The sequence below is a fragment of the Anopheles darlingi genome, chromosome 2, assembly GCF_943734745.1.
Source record: "Anopheles darlingi chromosome 2, idAnoDarlMG_H_01, whole genome shotgun sequence".
NCBI lineage: Eukaryota > Metazoa > Arthropoda > Insecta > Diptera > Culicidae > Anopheles > Anopheles darlingi.
Genome location: NC_064874.1, coordinates 50,046,903 through 50,069,402, shown reverse-complemented (window position 1 = coordinate 50,069,402; position 22,500 = coordinate 50,046,903). Strand labels below are relative to the sequence as shown.

The 22,500-nt window shown below is 46.8% G+C and overlaps 3 protein-coding genes across 4 annotated transcripts in view; 1 reads left to right on the top strand and 2 right to left on the bottom strand.

Annotated features, from left to right (window-relative positions):
- Positions 1-20,271, bottom strand: part of LOC125952600 (leishmanolysin-like peptidase) — a 24,847-nt gene extending 4,576 nt beyond the window's left edge. The window contains exon 1 of the mRNA XM_049682172.1: positions 19,493-20,271. Within this exon, the coding sequence (XP_049538129.1) occupies positions 19,493-19,744 (252 nt within the window). The 5' untranslated portion in view covers positions 19,745-20,271. The remainder of the gene's footprint in view (positions 1-19,492) is intronic.
- Positions 20,272-20,828: 557 nt separating this feature from the next.
- Positions 20,829-22,091, top strand: LOC125952609 (splicing factor U2af 38 kDa subunit). The gene is made up of 2 exons (XM_049682185.1): positions 20,829-20,968; positions 21,093-22,091. The coding sequence occupies exons 1-2, from the start codon at positions 20,925-20,927 to the stop codon at positions 21,808-21,810; spliced, it is 762 nt and encodes a 253-aa protein (XP_049538142.1). The 5' UTR covers positions 20,829-20,924; the 3' UTR covers positions 21,811-22,091.
- Positions 22,064-22,500, bottom strand: part of LOC125952603 (presenilin-2) — a 2,770-nt gene continuing 2,333 nt past the window's right edge. For both annotated transcript variants that reach the window (XM_049682177.1, XM_049682178.1), the window contains exon 8: positions 22,064-22,500. This exon is cut by the window's right edge and continues 224 nt beyond it. The gene's annotated coding sequence lies outside the window, so the exon portion shown is untranslated.

The following is a 22,500-nucleotide window of genomic DNA, read 5'->3' as shown; positions in this document are numbered from 1 at the left end:
ATGGAGAGCTTAACATGGCACCGCCAAAAAAATGCATTTCAATTTCGTGTTCCTGCTCTTTCACGCCAATGCCGCGGTCATGGTGGTCATCTTGCTGTTTGGTGAAGTAATTTCAAAACCACCATTACCGAATCCACAGCGGTGCGAGTGAACTGTACACGGGAAGTGATAAGCGAGCTCTTCTCATTTACGCTCGCGGAAGCTGGGTGTGATGTATTCCGTTGTGGAACACGAACATGGGCGAGCTCAGTGAAAGCTATTGCTTGATAGATCACTTTTGGATACCACACGAGCTGAACTGTTATCCTAGTGAATTGATTCTTCAAACATTTGGTATATCATGCGTGATGTACTTGTAAAACTTGATCATCGCAAGTAAGTGACATCCCAGCTCGATAGAAAATCTGTGCTGTACGGAAGCGTACAATCTAGTATTAGTTTTGAGAATTATTGGAGTTTAATATTGGCTAATGATGGGATTCGAATTTCGAGCCCATGTAGGTTAATCCTACACTCTATACCCCCCTTGCACCCCATAGAAGTATATTCTATGCTTTGAAAGACTCTGAAATTTGATTAAACTCATTTCTCATTCTCTCAATTGAACATACTGACCGCGATTGACTTTTCCCCAAAGCTTCCAACGTAAACCTTTTCCGTTACCTAGACCCAGGAGGTTGCCACATTCGACCTACAGCCGCTAGGAGTAAAGAGGCTGCTAGGCTATCAACATGCGATCTGCCATTCGCGATTTTCCTCCCTCTCGGCACGGCTGGACACGTCACAACGATTTGGCGTGGGTTTGGACCGATTTTCTGGAGCCTTCTCCTGCACAATCACTGGAGAGGGGGTCAGGGGAACAGCAGGGATCGGCCATGACCAGCAATGAGATTGTCTTTTGTTCGTGCCGGTCGGCTCCGTTTGCGCCGACTTAACCGGTTTCTGGCCAAGTTTATGAGAGCAAAACGTCGATGGCTAACGGTGCAGCACCACAGATGCAGGCGAGGTAGCCTGCAAAAACAGTCCGAGCAGTTATTCAAATCCGCACACCGGAGACGATGATCCAACAATCGTACGCCAGTGTTTTAGCCGCAAGCCGATTGATCACGATCGATCGCTGGTAGCATTCCTGGCGAGCAATGAGGCTTGAAAATCCCGCATGAATTGTATGTTTATTACAAATGGCGCTAGTGTCATGCAGAGGGAGTCCCATTGATGCAAAAAACTCGCAGATCGCGCGATACTCGACCGAGAACCATTAAAAAGCTAACATCAATAGTTCAATCTCTTCCCAGGAGAAGCATTAACAAGTGCTTCTGTTATTCTCTCGTAAATGGTACCAGGGCCCTAAGCAGATCGAAAAACAAGTATTAATCATCACTGCTTCTGTAGCAATGACTTATGACTGTTTTGTAATGACTGTACCTCGTTGTTTGGAAATGTATAAGCATGAGAAAGTGGTTACACTATCAGGCTCGTAAAAGGAATTGCTAGCATCGTTAGCAGGAAGTCAAACAAGCGGCTACACAACTGTTGCGGTACAATCCCTATCTACTGTTTCAATAAACGACCACCGTTGAATGGATGGAAGTTGGCTTTCCTTGTCTCGTGCTGCTCAACTCGTCCGACTAGGTGAAGGGAGGTCTAGGTTCAATAAAACATTCGCCATGGTTTGGATAAGGCTCTGTCAACTTCCTCGCTCAAGCGCAAACGACGATCGCGCTCTCAACAGTCTAGGAGATGAGTGGGTTTCAACACCATCTCAGCTACCATCTACCCGATCTTGCAACCCGTTGCCATCGAATCAGAACAATGAGGAAGTGCATCAAGGAAGTAGTGATCGCGACCAGTGCAACCGGGCTGGCTTTTGGAAGGGCTGAACGTTGCGACGGAGCATCCCGTACGACATGACAACCGAAGATGGTTAATGATGTAATCCGGTGCCAACCAAGTGCCAAGTGTTTGGGGCAACGACAACAGATTGCTTTGATTGCCCGTGTAACCTACTGCGCGCGCCGCTGACTCGACACTCGACAGCCCGGGGGGCCAGAGGTGACTCGGGCACGAGAATGGAAAAATCATGCTATGCTCTTTCGGCTATGCAAATGCAACGACGCAGCTAAACCCGGCAGGCAAGGCAAGGCAGCGCGCCCCCAGCTGTCCGTTGGGAAAATGGGAAGCTTTGGGCCGGCCGACGGTTACAGACAGTGCAAACACGGCACGGTACACTGCCATTTGAGTGAGCTTTAGTCTGGTTAAAAAATGCTGGCTTCCCGCGCTTAAGGGTAATTTTGGTCGGTAACCAACACAGCCAACACCGGCATCTGGCCAGTCACCGAGCGGCTGGCAGCGGCGGCTGGCTTGGAGACTGTCACAGGGCTGTCTTTGTTTTTACCATCCACCGACCCGCACCAACCCTAGAGTGCACTACCGCCAGAGTAGTGTTGCTGGGATACGAACTTCCAGCGCACCGCCATTGTGACCGACATTCGATTATGTCACGGTGTTTCTACCGTGTTCACAGGCAATCATCAGCGGTGTCTCCGCAAGTCTTTGCACTATACCTTCTTTGAGGGAAAGTATTTACGAAAGTGTTTACGAAAATCGCGTTTAAAATTAGCCACCCACTCCAGCCATCCATCCTTCGGAAGCGAGATGAATTGTTCAACGAGCAAAATATGTCAATATTTGGCACGCGTGAAAGCGCGCGGCCCAGTAGTGAGCCGAAACGTGTTTGGGCTCCAAACAAACGGCACACCATACCCGTCTGTTGGTGCTTTGGACTTTGTCGTTGAGGAATGGATGAAATTATCACATCAATACAAATGAAACGGAACTGTTACACGTGATCTGTGATTCTTTTGGATAAATATTTACTTTTTCCCATTTCCCATACAGCCAGCTTTTCAGTGTTACGGTAATTTTAAAGTAATTCTAAATATTGATGAATAAAACTGTTAAAAAAACAAAATCTTATATTTTTGAGGATAAATATAACAAAAAAGCATAAAAGCTTCCCGAATTTATCACATTCATTAACCTTTAATAGTAATTCTGTGTTTAATTTTTGTGATGAATAACGGAGTGACGGATTCATGAGATGAAAATTGTCGCATAAGGATGCGTAAACATTTCTAAACCATGCATGATGAATTGTGGCGAAGCTATCGTTGCAAGTAACGTAAAGCATGCGGAATGCCGCAGAAATCTTATCTTACTTGAGCGTTATTTGATGAGCACTAAGCCGTGATTTTACTCAATCGCTTGCACGTTCAGCGGCACCGGGCTTCAATGGGTGCTAGAGTCTATGGATGATAGAACCCGTTTCATAAAATAGCATATTCGCCGATCCAGCAACGGGTGCTAGCGTACTTTCTACTCTATCCGGGCAGCACCAAGTGTCCGCCGGCGCTTATCTCGCTTGCTTCCCCGAGAAACCGCAAACATTTCTCCTGCAAGCCTAATTGAGAAAGCTGATAAAAGTGAAAATGAAAACCGATGTAGGTGATGACCAGCAGCATACCGGCGGGCACCCCGGTCTGCGCGTCGGGATCAGCGAAAGTGAAATATCATGTTGTTGTGTTACGCGCGCCGTCCGCGGGACTAGCGCACAGCTGATACGCATAGCAGCAGCGCCAACGGTGGCAATGAATATTGCATGCACATTGGCAGCTGTGATCGAGATACGGTGAATACCGAACGGATAGGATGCAAGTATAATTGACTACCTTCACTCTCTGTGACATCTCGGTATCATTCGCGCGTGTCAATGGGCACTCCAATATTCATCATCCTTCGAGATAGATACGGCGTTTCGTTTAGATTGGAGTGGTTTTTTTTATCATTTCTATTGACATTCAAACACTCAATTCCAGGATGTCCACGGTATCCACAAGCACGCTTTTTCGGATTGCGATATTTTCGCATTTCATACCAAGCGACCAATGGTTGGTCAGTCGACTTGTGCACTTTCCACATTCAGTTTTATCTTATCTCAAAACGGTAGTGCAATGGTATCAGAGCTGTCGACCAGTGCGCAGTGCTAGGAACATGGAACTGGTTCTTTAGAGCCGTCTCAAGACCCTAGTGGCTATCCTCGAGTCGTAAAAATGACATGACCGTGGGATTACCCTGTCTAATGTCGGACGCACGTGTGGTCTTTATTCATCCCAAGGGACATTCGTCGAAAGAATAAAGATATTCGAACCACTCGAACACCTTGGGGGGATGCATGGTGGCCACAGCCTCAAACTGTTACTTTTGCGGTTTGGTGCTTTCCCTATACCTCCCACCCTCCAACCAGACTAAAACGATCGCAAAAACGGGGCACCCAAGGATTGAAGCAGTGAAGAAAGCATAAGATATATCTCTTCCTATGGTAGCACCAGTGCACGCGAATGCCAATGGCCCCCGAGCGTGGCTGCAACCAGGAAACTGCGATAGATGCGATAGAGAAGCCGGGTGAAATCGCTCTTGGCTCTATTGGTTTTTGGTATTAATTTTTGAATTATTAATTCAACCGGAATGAGATTATAGCTTGCGGTTTTCGTTTCACCCCGTTGCCAGTTCTTCGGTTTCGTTGGTTGGCGTAGGTGTTGCCAACGTCGAAAGTTTATCCCTCACTCGCTCCTTTTGGTGGCGATTCAGTTTGTTCAGCTTTATCACTGCTATGCATTTGAACGGAACATACCGGCACCGAAAACAGGCTTTGCATTAAGCACATGCATATTTGTTGAGAAATCAAGTTTCCAATTAAAGTACAACCACCCACAAGCCACCACAAAAGTATTGCTTCTGGAGTTGCGCAATAATTATGCAGTTGCTAATTGTCTTTGCATGCGCTGTTGGTGCAGTGATCATAAGTAGCATCAGAAGGATCCTCCCAAACCAAACGCTGCGATACACCATTTAAATGGTTTACTGGGATCACGTGTTCCATTTGAAAGAGAGAAAAAATCGTTAAACGTTTTCCGCTTTCTGAAACAAAGAGAAAGCTTCAACTCCAGCGGCATTGCGTACTTGGATTTGATTGATTTTTTTTTTGCGTCTAGACCTGAACGATTTAGTGCTTATTAGAGAGGTGCCCCACGTGGATCATTGTGGTTGCGCAAGTATCCAATAAACGCTGAGCACGTCATTCGTATGACTGCAAAATGGACGCTTTATTGATGGACCCGCGACGTCCATCTTCATCATCATCCGGCGTGCATTTCGACGGACACAAGGCGAAGCAAGCGAATCGTAAACCTGGGCACTAGTAGTTCACCTACTCATCTACCAACCATCTGTCGTGTGCGTGTTCGTTTCGGTAAGATTTAAATGTTTACCCTGTTTTCCATTTCACATGCTCTTTAAACCCGCTTATTGTATGTACAGTATCCGGCATAAAAAAATGCATCACGCCATGTGACAGATTTCAAAATTGCTTAAATGTAAAACGCTCAATTGATGATTTCCAAGACAGTAAAGTCGTCGTTAAAACCGAAATGGGTTTGATTCAATCTTGGGCGGCCAGGGAGAGATGAATTCGGGAAGAGCACATACAAGGACCACACGGCATAACGTCGGTGTGCTTCAGTACAATTGGAACTGTAATATAAACTACAGGACTCTATGACGAATAGCTTGTATCCAGTAAACAATGAGTTTGAAGTGGTGTTCCAAACCAAATTTATCAATACCAAAGAAACACGTTATTGTATAATCGCTATCCAAATATATAAGTTTTATCATTTTGGATAAAAATACCACTACCACATAATGGGAATGCCGACTGATTCACCTCCAAAGATAGTAACAAGCAGCTGAAAATTAAAACTGCAATACTACATCATACTGCGCCATCGGAGCCGACTTTTACCGAATCGTAATGGTAGCAGCACGCGGTCGGCACATTTTACTCGTTTATGGCTTCTACTCGTGCTCGCCGGTCATGTTTGTCCATGAATAATATTTGCCGTGACCAGCAAAACTACACCGTTCGCCACCAAGCGACATTGTGTATGATCTTTGCTTAGCCCCCCCACTTCATGTCCGATGGTTTTCTTTTCGCTGTTCCGTGTCACAGTTTTAAACGACCGACGCCCGTTCGTTTATGTCATGTGTACTTCCTAGCAGACTCGCCGTTTGCGTTGTTTGTCGACGCATTGTTCAAAAGAAAAGTCATATTAATTTCACACATTAATTGAGTCACTTGCATGAGGATACGTAACGTATCAGACGTTTCTTATTTTGTCATACATACTTCAGTCTCTAGTGCCGCATCTTCGATTCTTGCCTTAGCTTACGCACGCGGCACTAGAAAGTTGATCTTCTCCTTTGTTGGTGCAGTTTTCATTTTACCGAGTAAAATTACAATCCACAACTCATACAGGTTGTTGAGCTTTGCAACACATCTCTAGCTCAATTGTTTCGTTACACAACCGCAGGCACGAAACGGGCGGACAAGATCTGGTCAAAGAATTCGGTAAAACCGTGGAGACCGCCATTCCCACATAGTCACGCCATCGTGCGCGTTTGCAGGCTGATGATTCGTCCGTAATTTTGCCCCAAAACTGACTCCGCGCACCAGGGGCCATCCCCTCCCGGGCACAGAGTACGATCATCGTTATGAAGCTTTGGCAATGATCGTCGTTCATCTCAGCGATTCAATCGCGGGAAATCGATTGATGATTGATTCTAAACTCCGATAATCCCGCACGTTTCACTCCGACCGAAACCCGCAAACAAACGCAATCCGTCATCATCACGTAGTTTGAAAGCTGCAGGCGATGCTCAAGCGTTGGGCACAAGTTTGGAGGTTACATAATTGCACTGCGGTGCGCAAGATGATGGGCAGCATTGAAACCGACTCGCGTCTCGCGGGTGGTCGCTAAGAGAAGGGAGGGAGCATAGTGATGCCACCGGATGATCCGGTCAAGGCACGTCACGAACAACCGGTGGTGATGTAGCTGAACAATCAAACGATCAATTGATCCTTGGTTGAAAGACGAGCGATGAACGAGAATAAGGTACAGCAGGTACCGGAGCAAACGTAACACTCTTCACCATCGTCACAATGATCATCTTTCACAATCCCGAACGAGGAGAGGAAAACACGAGTGAGTCTAGGTACGTGCCAAAACCTCAAACTAATGGCTAATGATGTTATTAACGACGCGAGTGTGGTTTCACGGAGCAAATGAGCCGGCGGAGAACGGTAGGCATGATATGCCTCCAGATAAGGGCTATCCTTGCGCTTAACCATACAGAGACATCTGGGCAGAAGAAGATCGTGACATCATTGGGCATCGGTGCCGTTCGTTCGTGAGCTTGACGATGCGGAATGTATTATTTATGTTTTCACCCCATCATGCACGTATGACACACTTTCGCATGCGCGCATCGCACCGGGCACTGCGTAAGACAACCGGTCACAATGCCTGCAGATACCTGCAGCTTGCGTTTCACGTGTAATTTAGACCTCATGCATGCTCTCTCACTGCGGAGCAAATGGACACGCTGGTACCGTGTTTTATGATAATGACACAAAGCCTACAGGGCCGAGAGAGGGGCACTTGCGAAACGACTTCCAATCGATCACTCCAGCAAACAGCACCAGACCAATGATGCACCCAATAAGTATGCATCGCCGCTCAGCGTTGAGTACTGTCAGTTAATCAACCAACGTCCTCAACGTAGTGCTACTACCCAACCCGCTACCTTGTTGCCTGTGCGCACTTGTCTAAGGTGGTGCGAGTGAAAGGACTCTCATCAATGAGTCTCAATCGATGGGACTCAACGATGGGTCTCCTCAACGCATCATCACCCATCGGTTTGGGTGAAACCTCGCCGCAGCGTAGCGCACCACACTTTCCATCCTGTGAATACCCATTTTGCATAGCGATTTCGCGAAGCGTAACACGTACTATATCGATGCGCGGAATATCGGTGGGCTAATGAAGACATTGGAAGACGGGCCATCCGTGTGCAAAAGAGGGTTTTGCAATACATATTTAGCTCATTTTTTTTATCAACTCTTTCGCTTGGGATCGCACAGATGCAGTTTCTTCTTCTTCTCGGTCGTGGTTGGGATGAGACCCCATTAACCATTTTGGACTACCAGTTGAAGCATTCTGATACCCATTTGCATATGACGACAACGAAGAAAGTTTACGATCGAAAAGAAACGGTAAACGGAAGAAGGGGCAAACGTTTGCATAGGTGGGTAACTGGTTCCAATCTTCACCTTTTGCAGATGGATCGTAATCTGCAGCGGAAAAACTATGCAAAAAAGAGAAAATAATGGACAAAAAACATTCTTATCGTGAAGGAGAATTGATATATTTTAAGGCCTCGTTGGTATTGTGTTTATAAATGTAACAATGGGCAAAAGAAATGGGTTTTTTTAATGTTTAAGTGTCAAACGATGTTTAGGATATCCCAAAATTAGAATAATATCCATCGCTATCGCCTATTTTCAGCTAGTTTACATAAAATCCATATCGCAAAACTTCCTCCTCTTTAGATACGATTCAACCGGAGATACATTTCTCGATACTTTCATAAGAAACTAGTCGTTGCCAATACAATCGATCAGCTCGTATACAGATGTAGCAATGCAACAAATACAGGAATAACACTTGGCTTCCGTCATTAACAAAAATGTGTTTGATCGGTTTTGCAACATGTAATTGTTAAGGACTTGAGTCAAGATGCTCTTTTCTTCCTGTAAAAGCGATGGATAAGAGGAGCTACTCGTCAACACATTTTCATTTGAATACAACAGGTTACTGTTTGTATTTCATCCAAATGCAAAATAATGGAAAAAAGTGTATCAAAGCCAAAGGCCATGCACTGAATCAATAAACTAGTAACGATTTTGTAAAACCGAACGAATTGAGTGCTAGACCAACAAACTATCTACTGATCCCGTTTGGTTTAACGAGGATATCTCCAAAAATACCATCATGGATCAATCCCGTCCACACAGTCGGACGAACGGACATGGGATAGAGAGTTCGAGCGATGTCAATTGATCAACAATAGTTACGTAACAGCGAACAACCGAAAACAGCAGACACTTTTTCCATCGGCCACCACAATCGCCCATCGGTATCCCATTTTCGAGCATGAACATCCGAAACCGGATTTCTCATCGGTTCCCGCAAACACGCTACTCAAGGTGACCAACCAGCAGGCGCGCGCGCACTCACGCCCTGTGGCTGCTTGGTTGGTTGCTATCGGAAACCATTATCATGCTATTCGAAGTGCGTGCAGCATGCGTGCGGTGGCGTCGCTGCGAGGTGAGGATAAAACATGAACTTTGGAAGGTAGGGAACTGGCGCCCCCCTCCCGGGAGTAAGTAGACACCACCACACAACCTTCAATTCAACCTGCCATGTAACGTAACTTCGCACCGTTTGCCTAATCGTTGTCGCCTAATCAAGGACAGTGACAGCAGCGATCGATCAGTGACGTGTGATCCAGTGATGAAATAACCTTAATTTGACTCTCGACCACATGCTCTTTCCTCACACACACTCGCTCTCTCTCTCTCTCGCTCTGACCCCCTTCCTCCTCCCCACAAAGCGTGAAGATTGGATGGAGGGTGGCGTTCAGCAACTGTTAAGCTATCATCTCCCTGCCGGCACCTGACGGCACAGACGGGACCATAATATGGCCGGTTCGGACATTAGCATGCAAATGCCACACCCGGCTGGAATGCAGGCATACTAATCGGGGTGTTATGCCAGACCGCCGGTCCTATCCCAACGGTCACGGTGTCCATGCTAGAGCATCGGAATCAATCACCGTTGGTACCGTTGGTTGAAGCAACCTATAAGACTATTGTGTGTACTGATGCGCCATATCAATTACACAAGTTCAGTACATTAACAGCTGCTCCTACCGGCTTACTCGCCCTTGTCTGGACAGTCAACACGAACACAACATAAATCAAACAGACGGAGACTTTTGAGCCGGTTTCAGCTTTTGACATTTCGAACGATCAACACGATGCTCACGGTCGGTGCTAAAGTTTAGTAGATAACATTTCCTCCAAAACAGGATCACGATCAAGCAGGAAGAAGTGCACGCGTGAAATGTTACTTAAAATGTCATCGTCCATTTTGCATTTTGCATTTTCCATTTAGTTTTTTTTTTGTTTTGTTTCGGAAGGTTTTGATATTTAAGGTTGATGCTTTCCGTTTTTGTCGCATTTTATCGTCTGCTTTCGGGCATGACCTTGCAATCTTCAGTTCCGCCCGGTGCCCGGTGTACGCATTCGTTCGCTAAATCGATTTCACAATAGCCCGTCGTCACCGTCCACTCCAGCCGCACACCGTGGTTCACTTTCACCGGACGCCGGTACACGCCGGGCTGGTTTGAAGAACGGATGATTCACCTGATGCGTCCACTCGATATGATCATCATCTTAGAGAAAACCGTTTACGAGGCGTATCCACCACCGCATGCATCAACCTGCAGAGGGTGGGTGGGGTGGGGTGGGGGGGCTGAGTTCAATCGCTTCGTGTTGTGTCCACCGCAATGAAACGATTAGAAGGATCGATAAAAGAGGCGAGTCGGACGTTTTGGTTAATTACGGTATTTGTGCAGGTGCAATTTGAAACCCGCTTTCCAATACATATTAACCCGTGATGAACTAAAGGAGCTGCAATGAGCGGTTAAACAGCGCAAAATTGCTATCCATGGTCCCGTGGTTTTTAGCAGCTGTTTATAATTAAAATATTATTGAAAAATGCCTTAAATTCACTTAAAACACACGCGGTTGTACCTTCTTTGTAAGCAAGAAATGGAAAGGGTTATCTATTTCACCATCGTAGCTCTAATCGTGTAAAGAGTTCGTTGCGTAAACGAGATATGGAATGATATCCAGAGAATGTTTCTTAACTAACCGAGTCTCTACACGGGCGCGAGAAAGCTGAAAATGAGATGAGAATGAAAAAGGCGAGAATGTCAAATCCCATACATTTGTGACAGCCTACTTGTATCTTTACATTTCCATTTGTATGGGATTTGACATTCTCAACTTTTTCATTCTCATCTCATTTTCAGCTTTCTCGCGCCCGTGTAGATGAGGTGTAACATGCAGAAAGAGTAAGAAAGAGAGCGAGGGTGCGCCATGCAGTTATTAAATGAAATTAAGACATCACATGCATATGTCCCATAAATTTAAAACCGCTTTAAATGGGATGGGAGGGACTTAAAATACCTTCAACGTTAAAGACGCATACGATCACAGAGTCACAGAGTTCGTGTGACGAGAGAAGCTTCGGTTGCCCCCGGTTACTGGAGTCAATCTAAAATGCTCTTTACGGACAACAAAGTATGTGAAAGCTTAACCATTCTTTTCAGGCAAAGCAAAACGCTGAGAACGTAAGATTGCCACAACGGTCGCGTCTGGCCGCGAAGAAGACGGCACCCGGCGCGTCGCGTTCACATATCCACAACAGACCGTGGAGCCGTGGACCTTAGCGAACCTCGTCAGTCACATGAGAGCGTGGTTGCATCAATCGATTGGATTGTGATGCTTTATTGCCCTCCCGTGAGATAATAATGTGTAGCAGATGCACCGCATCATCTCACGATACGATGTCAACGGTGAGGCAACTTAGCGGCAATCCCTTGCCTTGGCATGCAATCCTAAACAGGTTTAATCGGTTTCGCTACTTCGGTGGGCTAAGGCGCTAGCATACTCAGTCAAATGAACATTTTAACTAAAGCTTACGAAGTGCTGTACGTACGAAGTAATGTATAGAAATTGTATGGAAAATTTGATTTCAAATTGTGATTCAAATTAATTTTTTTGTTGATAGCTAATTGTGTGTGTCACGTTGCAGCTGTATTAGAACGTTGGTACATGATTTCCATTGCGTCACAGTTACCGTAACAGTGAGCACAACATTAACCTTCAAATAGAATTTGAACCAACCAGCTTTCCACGAAATGGATTTGCTTCGGTTGGTGGAATTTGGTTGAAGTGTCTCGTTAACCAGTGGCGTCACCCAGCAATAAAAAGGGTTCATGCTCATTATGACGCACCGTCCTTCCGCTCCACTCGGTTCACAGTTGGGGCAGTAGTGGCCGCAGTAGTAGCAGTAGCCGCCCCGAACCTTCGATGGACATTTTGGGTCACCCCGCGTCATACGAAAGTGAACGAAAACGAAAGTGTTTGCTTCGTTCCGTTCGTTCGTTCGTTCGGTTTTTTTTTGTTTGTCCGCTTGGCATTGAAACACATTTCGCTCAACACTCACTCGCCCCTCGTCCATATAATAAGTGTTTAATGCTGCTAATGAGCATATTAGGGCAGAGAGACAGGAGTGCCCGTGTGTGACGTGAGTCATGAGCAGATCGTGATTAGCATAGAGCACACCTAATGGCCATCGCTCCCGCTGTTAGCGGCTACACGTTAGAAACGTTCGCTTCATTCATCATTCCGACTGTGTTTAGCACTTTGCATTTGATTTGATTAAGTCACACAAAACAGCAGAACTCTTTGACTCTCCACTCCAAACAAACAAACAATCGATCGTGGAGCAGTGATCACGTGGCTGCGTACTGTTTTCAGAGATATTTGGAGCAAGGTACTTTAAAAAGACAGGTAGCTTTATCCAGAACAAATCCTCGATCGTATTTTAGAAAAAACTACAGAGTTTGACATTCACGGGATGGTGGGATGTTTACTTCGGGAACGCTCTTTTCGGAGCTGTTTTCGCTTTTCTGTGGTATTACGACAGTTCAAATTCACGAAAAGTGGCACGAAAGTTAAAGTTTATGCAAATATTCTCAAAATTCTTCCTAGTGTTTCAATATGGTATCGGTCCGTACGTCTTGCCACCCGGCCTAGAACAAGAGCTAGCTAGCGTTCCTGGACCGTGCTCACTCGCTGTAAAACATAACTCGGTTGCTCGATTGATCTTAAATAGAGAGATGAATCATTTAAACATCCGAAAAAGAGTGAAATCAGGTACTTTCCTTGATAAAACCACCAAACTTGCCCATATCTTCTTCTTCTTCTTCTTCTTCTTGAAACTCACGTGGTTTTGTTGATAAAAGCGCCCTGCTATGAATGTCAAACAAATTCAAAATGGTGACCTGTCAAAGCGGTTAAGAAACTACCTGTCTTTTTAAAGTACCTTGATTTGGAGCTCGATTATTGTCCTTCCACAATGCCAAATTGTTAACAATACGAAAACAAAGCTAGAAAATGTTGATAAAAGTGAATTTCAAATCCTCTTTGAAGATTGCCTTTCAATGTTGCCATTGTTTTGCTTGAAAAGCATAAGATAACCTAATCTCAAATCGTGCGTAAATGTTGCTTCGGACCATGCATTCCTAAAAACTTCCAAACATACTTTTCATGCGACTTTAATTGCCTGACAAGCCACGTGCTTTAATCCCCCACAAGCCACGTGTGGAAGCGATCGACACCGTCTATTCACTCCGGACTCCGGAAATCTTCAGTGCCTCAAGGTATGATTTCGGTTTGAAGTGAGCCATAAATGATTTAATTAATGACATGCCGCCATTCATCGTCGGGCGAATAGGAAGAAAGAGATTCATTATGCTGCTGCACACGTTGTCCGCCAACTACTTCGTCATCATCGGCTCCATAGGCACACAGGAGTTTGGTTTGTACGTGACGGTGCCGTGCTTTGCTCCGCGATCGAGATGCACGAGCCTGATTGAAACTGTTTGGCAGCATCCAGTGTCCGAAGCACAATGTCGTGATTTCCTCATAGGATGATGCATAAAAGCTGCCATTTGTTTTCCTCCTCAAACCAATGACGTAGACAACACCAGACGGCACAGCACAAAAGGCGGCCACCATAAGGTTGAACTAAACATCTGATTCGGATTGCTGGTTCGCATCAAAACGGAAAGCTTCATCAACGAGACACTCCCATCGTGCCTTTCTAGGTCGACGCGATGGGGTGGTGCTATCGAGAATACGAAGCAGCGAAGCAGTGACTGAGGAGCGTAATCGAGAACGTACGGTGGAACCTCATACAATCTTCCAACTTCTGACGCAAGAACACGGAAGGGTACTACATATTCTAAAGAAAAAAAAACCTTACCAGCCCAGTTGCCCGGGAACCAATTAATCGTCCACGGGTTTCGCATTTGCATGATGGCGCAAGTTGGCTCGCTACTCGGGCGCACCGTTGGTGTTAATATATTGTTCCATCGACCACACCTGTCAGGGCGAATCATAAAAAAGGCCGCGTACACACACAAAAAAAACGCGAACCGGTGCCCACGGATCATGGTTTAACCAGATCGGTCTGCCGGTTCGATCGACCGACCGTCCGTCCGTCCGTCCGTCCGTCCGTCCGTCCGTCCGTCCGTCCGTCCGTGTGGTTCGTTTCTAATGGACCAGACGGTGACCTTGATTGGCCGTTACGAATCCATTCTCCTACCAGATCAGAACAGGTTGCGGTTACGCGTGTCAATTAGACCCCACAACCGGTGATGTGTTTCCTCTTACCAACAGACGGTTTCGTTTCAGCGAAAGATCTCTAACGGTTGGTCGAGGGCTCCGAAGCGATCGATCGCTGGGTTGAGGTGGCTAAGGGTCCTCCGGTCAACCGATCCGACCGTTGCCACTTAAATGCTCACCAACTCATGCGGCTACCAGGTCGGGAGTTCTACTCGGATCGCCACCAGTTTGCTAATGTCAAGTGCAACCATCTTTCGACCATCTCAAGGCTGCTCCATTCTCAGTGAGCCTCTGTGAGTTGAGACCTGTACTTATAGCCCACGTTGCCACCACAAGCATACCAAGCATCCAATGATTTGCGTATTAAACCTACAACAACTTGGGCTGGTGTTACAGTGTACCCAGCCCAGATGGAGGTTTTTATTCAAATGAAGTACAAGTAAGGATCAGTACCGGCAGGATTGGAATTCCAATGCGCAGTTACATGCGAGGAGCAAGGTACATTGTAAACCAGCAGACGGGCTCTGGATCGATTGCGAATGAAATTAAAACAAATGATCGCAAAGGGGGGGGGGGGGGGGGGGGGGATAAATCGATCGCACGCGTGCATAACCTTCACGGGACAAAATCATTCTTAATTTCACCTTCCCCCCCAAAATGTCATGGTAACGATCTAGTTCCCATCACCGATTTGTGTGCACCCGTGTTCCTTTCGATGCCATTTCGTTCGAGATGACCAGCATTGCTGCTGCTTGGCCAAAAAATGAAGGGGAAAAGGTTAGCCACAGTCATCACTCTCTGGAAACGGAAGCTTGATCGCGGACATTGTGTTGACGACGATTGAGCATTGAGCACTGAACGCACCGACAGAGCGCGACGAAACGGCGCAAAAGTAAGCGAAGAGGAACAACAGCAGATAAGTCTTACGATCGCACTCATCAACGCACTCAACCGTGCGCGAACCGAACGTGAAAGCGATGGTGGTCCCACACAAACGGTCCATGCGATCTGTGCGAGATGGATCACCTACTTTTCCCGGGTGCAGCAGCGCACACACGGTTCTCGTTCCATCCATCCGATCTGCAGCCATCGCAGAAACCACGCGCATCGTTACCTTCACTAATGGGGCGGTATTTCCACAGTTCGCAGACAAGCAGTGGTGACGCGGAGCAGATTCGATGGCACACACCTCCCGAGGGGTCTACCGTTCTCTACGGTTGATCGCTCGTAAAATGCGCTTTGCACACACATCCAATGTGTATCCAATCCAAGGTATGTTTTTCAGGGATGACGGAGAATAGTACTTAACCGTTCGCTCCATTCGACCCCTGACTGTGACGACGGTGCGTTCGAACCTTGACACTCGCAGTCATCGCCATCGCGTCGGTGTCGTGTGGATAAGTAGTCAGATTTACCTTGCGAACACCCGTCGGCTTGGTTTTCTGCCCTATGCAAAGACAGAAAGTAATGCTTTGTAGATATCCCTGCGCGGCGCAACATGCGATCGCACAAAGTATTGAATTGCATCCTAATAGACCGCATACTTCACGGGCACTCCTGAAGAGCAGTGAACCGCGTTTAGCCGTTCGTTAACCTTTCCTACGAACATGTTTGCTCTAGGGGTGGAGTAATGTAGTGGTCGGTTGACAGAAATTGATCACCGATGAAGGGGGAACCCCGGTTGTACAAAGGTGCAAGCCTATGTCTGGACATTCCACATTACACACTCGATTAATGAGTCTCCCCTACTTGAAAGAGAAGAATATTAGTCAACAGCCATTAAACATAACGTGGCAAGTAATATAATAAAGCGGTTACAAGCCCTTCTGAATAGTTCTTAACTAACACGTTTATAAAAGCTCTATATAAGGTCATGTGTAGCAATTTTGCCAACATTATGCTACAGGCGCCATAAAGCATGAGTCAGTATGTTCCTAACCGATCGCTACCACTGTCCTTCTCTGTCGGCATTTCGGTTCGTGATCGTCAGTCACGCCCGGCCGATACAACACTACGCTTTCCGCGTAACGACGAAGAGGTGAAGAGAATAAGCCTCGCGAATAGCTGAAGCTGAATCAACTAACAATCTAATTCGAGAACGTACGCTACATGTAGGAAAACCAAAATGATACTAGTCATTCTCGGCTACAAAACAAGCGAAAGGAAGTCTGCGGGAAGTGTTCACGGGGTGTGCATGAACAACAGTTACTTATTTATGATGCATTGTCACATTCGCTTAATTCGAGTCGATCCTCGTTGCTGAGAGCGATTATCTTTCCGATATCCAACACATCCAAGGGTTCGTCGCTTACCACCGTTCTGTCCTTTCGTCGCATTGCCAAGTCACACGGCAAGGCAAACAATGTGTCCCCATGGGAAACTATGGACGGATGGATAGAACTATGGTTTTGCTTTTCATGAGAACCGTTCGTTACCTTACGGAGTTCCGCTTGTACCGTGTGTCCATGAAGTGCTTCGCGCGGCGATCATTCTAAGGGCAAATTGACGATTCGTGTACCCTGGAGGGGTAAATATTTATTCATTCAACCTCCGAAGCAACCCACTGTTCTCATCGTCAACCCGAATAGATAGCGGGCAACAACTTCCTTCCTGCGCAATGCTCTACAGGTAAGAGAGCTTTTCATAGGAACTCTCGATCGATTGAACCATTCATCATTGAAGTGCTGTCGTTGGTTAACGAGCATTAGAAAACATTCTGCCACATTTTACACAAGCGTGGGCGAATAGTTGAATCTGGTTGAAAAGCCATTTGCGCTTAGCGCGATTCCCGAGTTCAACGCACGGATTACCATTTGCGCGGATCGGGCGACAACATCAATCATTCTGCCATTCAGGTACAGTTGTATTCTGATCAATTACCAAGCCCACAAATGACCAACGATATGCAGAATGAAACGGGTATAAAATTTGAATCTAAGCCACGTGTAATTTTTACTGCAATACTAAATGAAAAGAGTAGATCAAATTACCTTCTCTTAATTTTATCCCAGCCCAAAGGTCAACCAAAGGGCAACTGCTTAAGCAATTTGTCTGTTCTGTTCATTAAAGCAATCCATGCTATGTTTTGAAATGAATATTGCGCTTTGTTCAGATTATAAATGAATAAATGATATTTATGGTTAGGTATCTAAGGTATTCCTCACCACTCCCCTTTCTCTCTTGTGTTAGAACTCTTTTCCAGCATTTATCAGGCACATTTAAAATCTGAAGCACATGCCGGGAACATACCGAACAACATTCGATTGTCCGCCAAACATACCATGAAATTGTGTTAGGCGTAGGTAATTTTCGTTGAATCGTAGTATTTGTTTAGCTCGCCCAATGGCTTGCTTAATGGTGAATGCAAAGCGCGAAACGCGAATCAATCGAATTTCCCCATCATCGGGCAGCGCTGCCTTTTTCGTTCGATTTTGACGTCCAATTTGTTTGCCGTACTAGCCCGCATCACGACCATCGGTGGTCGTGAAAATCTCCATCACCGCGACGACGGACGTTTGACGCACCGAATCGTAACGAGGTGAGAAACCTCCAGGTCCGTGGTAGCCAGCCAGCTACCCAGCCAACCAATCATACCTATTACAACGCCTATCCGCATGGTCAGACAGACAGTCGCTGTGACATTTAAACATGTTGCAAGCCGCGATGGCTCATCGAACTCAGGCACACGGTCGATGTGGGGCCGCCACTGTTGAAGCCAAAGGGGGCAATATGCCCGGCCCGGGGTGTGGTTTTGTAGATTGATTGCATTTGCCTAGTCCATGCACGCAAAGGTGCTCTGCAATAATACGTTGGCCCAACGCCCATCTACCCATGATCGAACGAAATTCATTTGCCGGAGTGTGAGCTGCCCGCCTCGACTGTGATGAAAACTGCCTAAAACGATCTGCATTACGCATATTAATGCAGCAATTGGACGGTTGAGTTACTTACTCCGTACAGATTCTGTAACGTGGGCAGGCTTTGTAATTCGTTCCATTAACTGGAATCGATGCATGTAGACGCATATGTTGTCACAGCACAGGTGCCGCATAATGATGATGTGCGTTCATAAGCTCCCCTTTTACCGTGGGCAATGGGAAATGGCAGATGTACACAGTGACCATTTCGTCGGTGTCGCAACACCGGCTACTTTACTTACTGCTGGTGGCCCCCTTCTTTGCCACGCCAATGGGCAGCAGTATGTCAAGAATCGACAATCACCCCAATTTACCTTTCAGTGCCTTCGGTGATACATGAGTCAAGTTTAATATTTCCCACTATGATAACATACACATAAACGATAAGCCATGATTCATCATTCTTCGAAAAACAAGCTAAAACAGGTTGCAGGAAAAAAATGCGTTTTGATGAGGATGCTAATCAATAGTCTGTGCGACAATCGGAACACAAGCAAACCATGCTGTTCCCTGACGACTCATAGGTATCCATGATAAATAACTATTATCACAATGAAGCTCAATTGGACGTGCCGTGCAATCAACACGCTCGGCTAAGCGCAACAGAATGACCTCTGATTGTCCAGCTGGCTAATGCAAATTTATGATCTAGTAGCTAAAGAGGCTCAGATGTACACGGTTACAGGATGTAGAATAGGGAATTTCGATTCTTTGAAACGATATGCTGCAAGGATCGATCCCACACGGATTTGTCATTAAGTAACCACGGTGGCTGTTGGAAAGTGGCACACATAGAACCACTGATAGGGCGCAAATCGTCAGAAATACAGACTGGACCGTTCTAATACCGAAGAAGCAATCGTAGACAGTTTCGTACCCATTTGAGGAATCGGACAGGAACCCCATTCTCTAACCGAGAATGCGGTTCGCGACTTAAAATACCGACCATGTGTTACGACCATGTCCTGGAACGCAAGCATTGATTTAGTGGGTTGACTAATCAATACTTGTGTTATTGTTGTTTAAAATAAACTACCATTAAAATCGAGCCGAGTATAACATCGTTAGTGCCCGATTTGCCCGGTTTTATAAAGTTTAGCTTATTTCCGTTCCCCCTTGCATGCACCCCTCTTACCTCATGTGCCTTGGGATGTTGATGCTTGCAATGGCCATCGTGCAGGGAACCGGCAAACGCCAGCGTACCACCAACGACCGAAAACAAACACACGATGATACCGATGGACCATGGAGCGGAAATCGGAGAGGACTGGCGGTTGCGTTTCCTCCGCCAATTTTCGTGGTTATTGATTTCACTGCATCCTAACACGTCCGGAGCAAGGAACTTCCGCTTCACTCGAACCCGCGCCTCCATCGATGGGGCTGACATCTCTTCGCACCACGGCGCCAGGATAACAACGAACTCGGTGGTGCAGTGGACTACTACTAGAAAGCACTACCTCTGCAAGCACTATTCCGATCCGCTGCGAACGTTTATGCCATAACAGCAACCACTCTTCCACTTTAGCGGTAACGACGAAGCATAATGGGCAGTACGCCCCAACCTTTCTTGCTTCCTTTTGCCGATTTCGCTGTTTCTGCTCGACCCAATTTCACGGGAACTCTCACTTTCTCACGGCGGTAAGCAGGACGAGGACACGAACGCACGAACCACTCACACAAAATCTTCTCCAACAGCTACGACCAAGGCGAAAGGATACATCACTGGCCCCACATAAAGGTGGGGGTTCGAAGTATCCTTTGTAGTAACAGCCTACTACCGACCAATTCGACCAATTGTTTCACTTCACACGGCACCAACAAGACACAACAGCGCTGAAACACCGCTGAAACAAGTAAAACACCGAACCGAACCGCCGTGCTCCTCGACCGAACTGAAAGTCGTTCCCAGCGAAGGGGCAACTTTTATGCCCCACCATATCCACACCGCCTGGGGTAGGGATGCATAACCGTGCAATTCAAAGTCATCTTGAAGAGAATTTTACAACAAAACTCTTTTTCTGCACTCTGCGAACACTGCGCCTAGACGGCAAAGAGAAGGCTGAGAAAGGCGAGAATCGGGATCGAGAATTTTTCCGCTCGTGTAGAAACCGAGAATGGCGAGAATAGAGAATCGAGAGAGCAGAGATACCTGCAAACTACCTGAGAAATAAGGCGTTTTTTGTGCTGGCAGCTCGGAGAATTACTCCGTTCAAAAAGTGAGAAAATTTGAAATTCCCGCCTTTCTCGTTCCCGCCATTCTCGTCTAGATTCGCCGTAAGGAGAAAGGAAGAAGGAGAGAAATTCGCTCGCATTTTTCGCTCGCTCGCGTTATAAACGGATTCAGGAGTCGAAAGTTCCGCGTCCCCGAACCCCGGAACTGTGGACTCCCGGATCCGCAGTGAGGTAAACGACGAGGCCCTCTCGCTCGCACAAACCTTGGTTTTATTCACCTTGGTTTTCCTAGAAAAACCTGCTTGGGGTAAAGCCGTTCGAGTGTTTGTTTGTCGCGCTACCCGTAAATTCCAGCATAAAAACTGCTCCATTTCCGCCGGAGGTGACGAAAAACGATGGCAGAGTATTTGGCATCGATTTTCGGTACCGAAAAGGACAAGTAAGTGTCGTATTTCCCGGGCTTTTGTCCCAACCCTCGGGGGAACGCTTTTCCTCGAGCGCGCCACCAGCACCTCCACCTCTTCCGTGGGCCGATGTTTTGATGCGCTCCTCACTCGTTCCAGGGTGAACTGTTCGTTCTACTTCAAAATCGGAGCCTGCCGGCATGGGGATCGATGCTCCCGCATCCACAACAAGCCCACATTCTCGCAGACCTGCCTGCTGCAGAACCTGTACGTGAATCCGCAGAACTCCGCCAAATCGGCCGACGGCAGTCATCTGGTGGCGAACGTTTCGGACGAGGAAATGCAGGAACATTACGATAACTTCTTCGAGGACGTGTTCGTCGAGTGCGAGGACAAGTACGGCGAGATCGAAGAGATGAACGTTTGCGACAACCTCGGTGACCATCTGGTCGGTAACGTCTATATAAAGTTCCGCCGCGAGGAGGACGCGGAGCGTGCGGCCAAAGATCTAAACAATCGTTGGTTCGGTGGCCGACCGGTGTACTCGGAACTGTCTCCCGTTACGGACTTCCGCGAGGCTTGCTGTCGTCAGTACGAGATGGGGGAATGCACTCGGTCCGGATTCTGCAACTTTATGCACCTGAAACCGATTTCGCGCGAACTACGCCGCTATCTGTACTCGCGCCGCCGTGGACGCTCGCGATCTCGCTCTCGGTCACCACGTCGCGGCGGTGGTGGTGGAGGTGGTGGCGGCGGCGGCGGCGGTGGTGGTGGTGGTATTGGAGGCGGAAGCGATCGTTCCCGTGACCGACGTCGGTCTCGAAGCCGAGACAGGAAAAACGATCGCAATGACAATGGCCGCAAAGGGCGATACTGAATGCGGCACGTATGGACAGCAACGCATCTATCTCCTGTTCTTCTTAGTGACATCATCATGGTTTGTGTGAGTTTCTACAATATTAACTAAAGGTTTTCCTTTCCTGGCGGGCTCCCACCGCAATTTTACGTTCTCCAACGGTGGACCTGAACGGCGGCGGGTCGGAAACTAAACTCAACCTTCAAATCCCTTACTGACTACCATTCAGCCGGATTGCTAATTGTAAAAATAAGTACGCAAATACATATATACATACGTGTGAAATGTACGGATCACAAATATTTTTACTATATTCTCCATTCAGTTAATTATGCGTTTAAAGGTGTATAAGATTATGTAAAGAAATGAAACGGTCTAAAATGTGTTCCATCACCCTATCCACTGAAGGTGAGGGTGACTCCAAAAGGGGGGCTTCTTCTGTCTCACGATGGGCGGTTCTCTCCCCTCTCTCTCTATCGTCACAGCATGATCGCTGTATCCGAGTGTGTAAAATGCACCATTAAGTAGCAAGTTAGTTCCACAACACTGAACTTGATTCGAAGGGAATCAAAACATCGAATGGCCCTAGCGAGACGGTTTTCCTGTTTGCCGATATCATCGTCCCCTTTGCCGAGGGCCCCAAGAACCCTTTAGAGTTTTGCAGATTTGGACGTCAAACATTGACCAGAGAAACGCGAGTAGTATTATTTA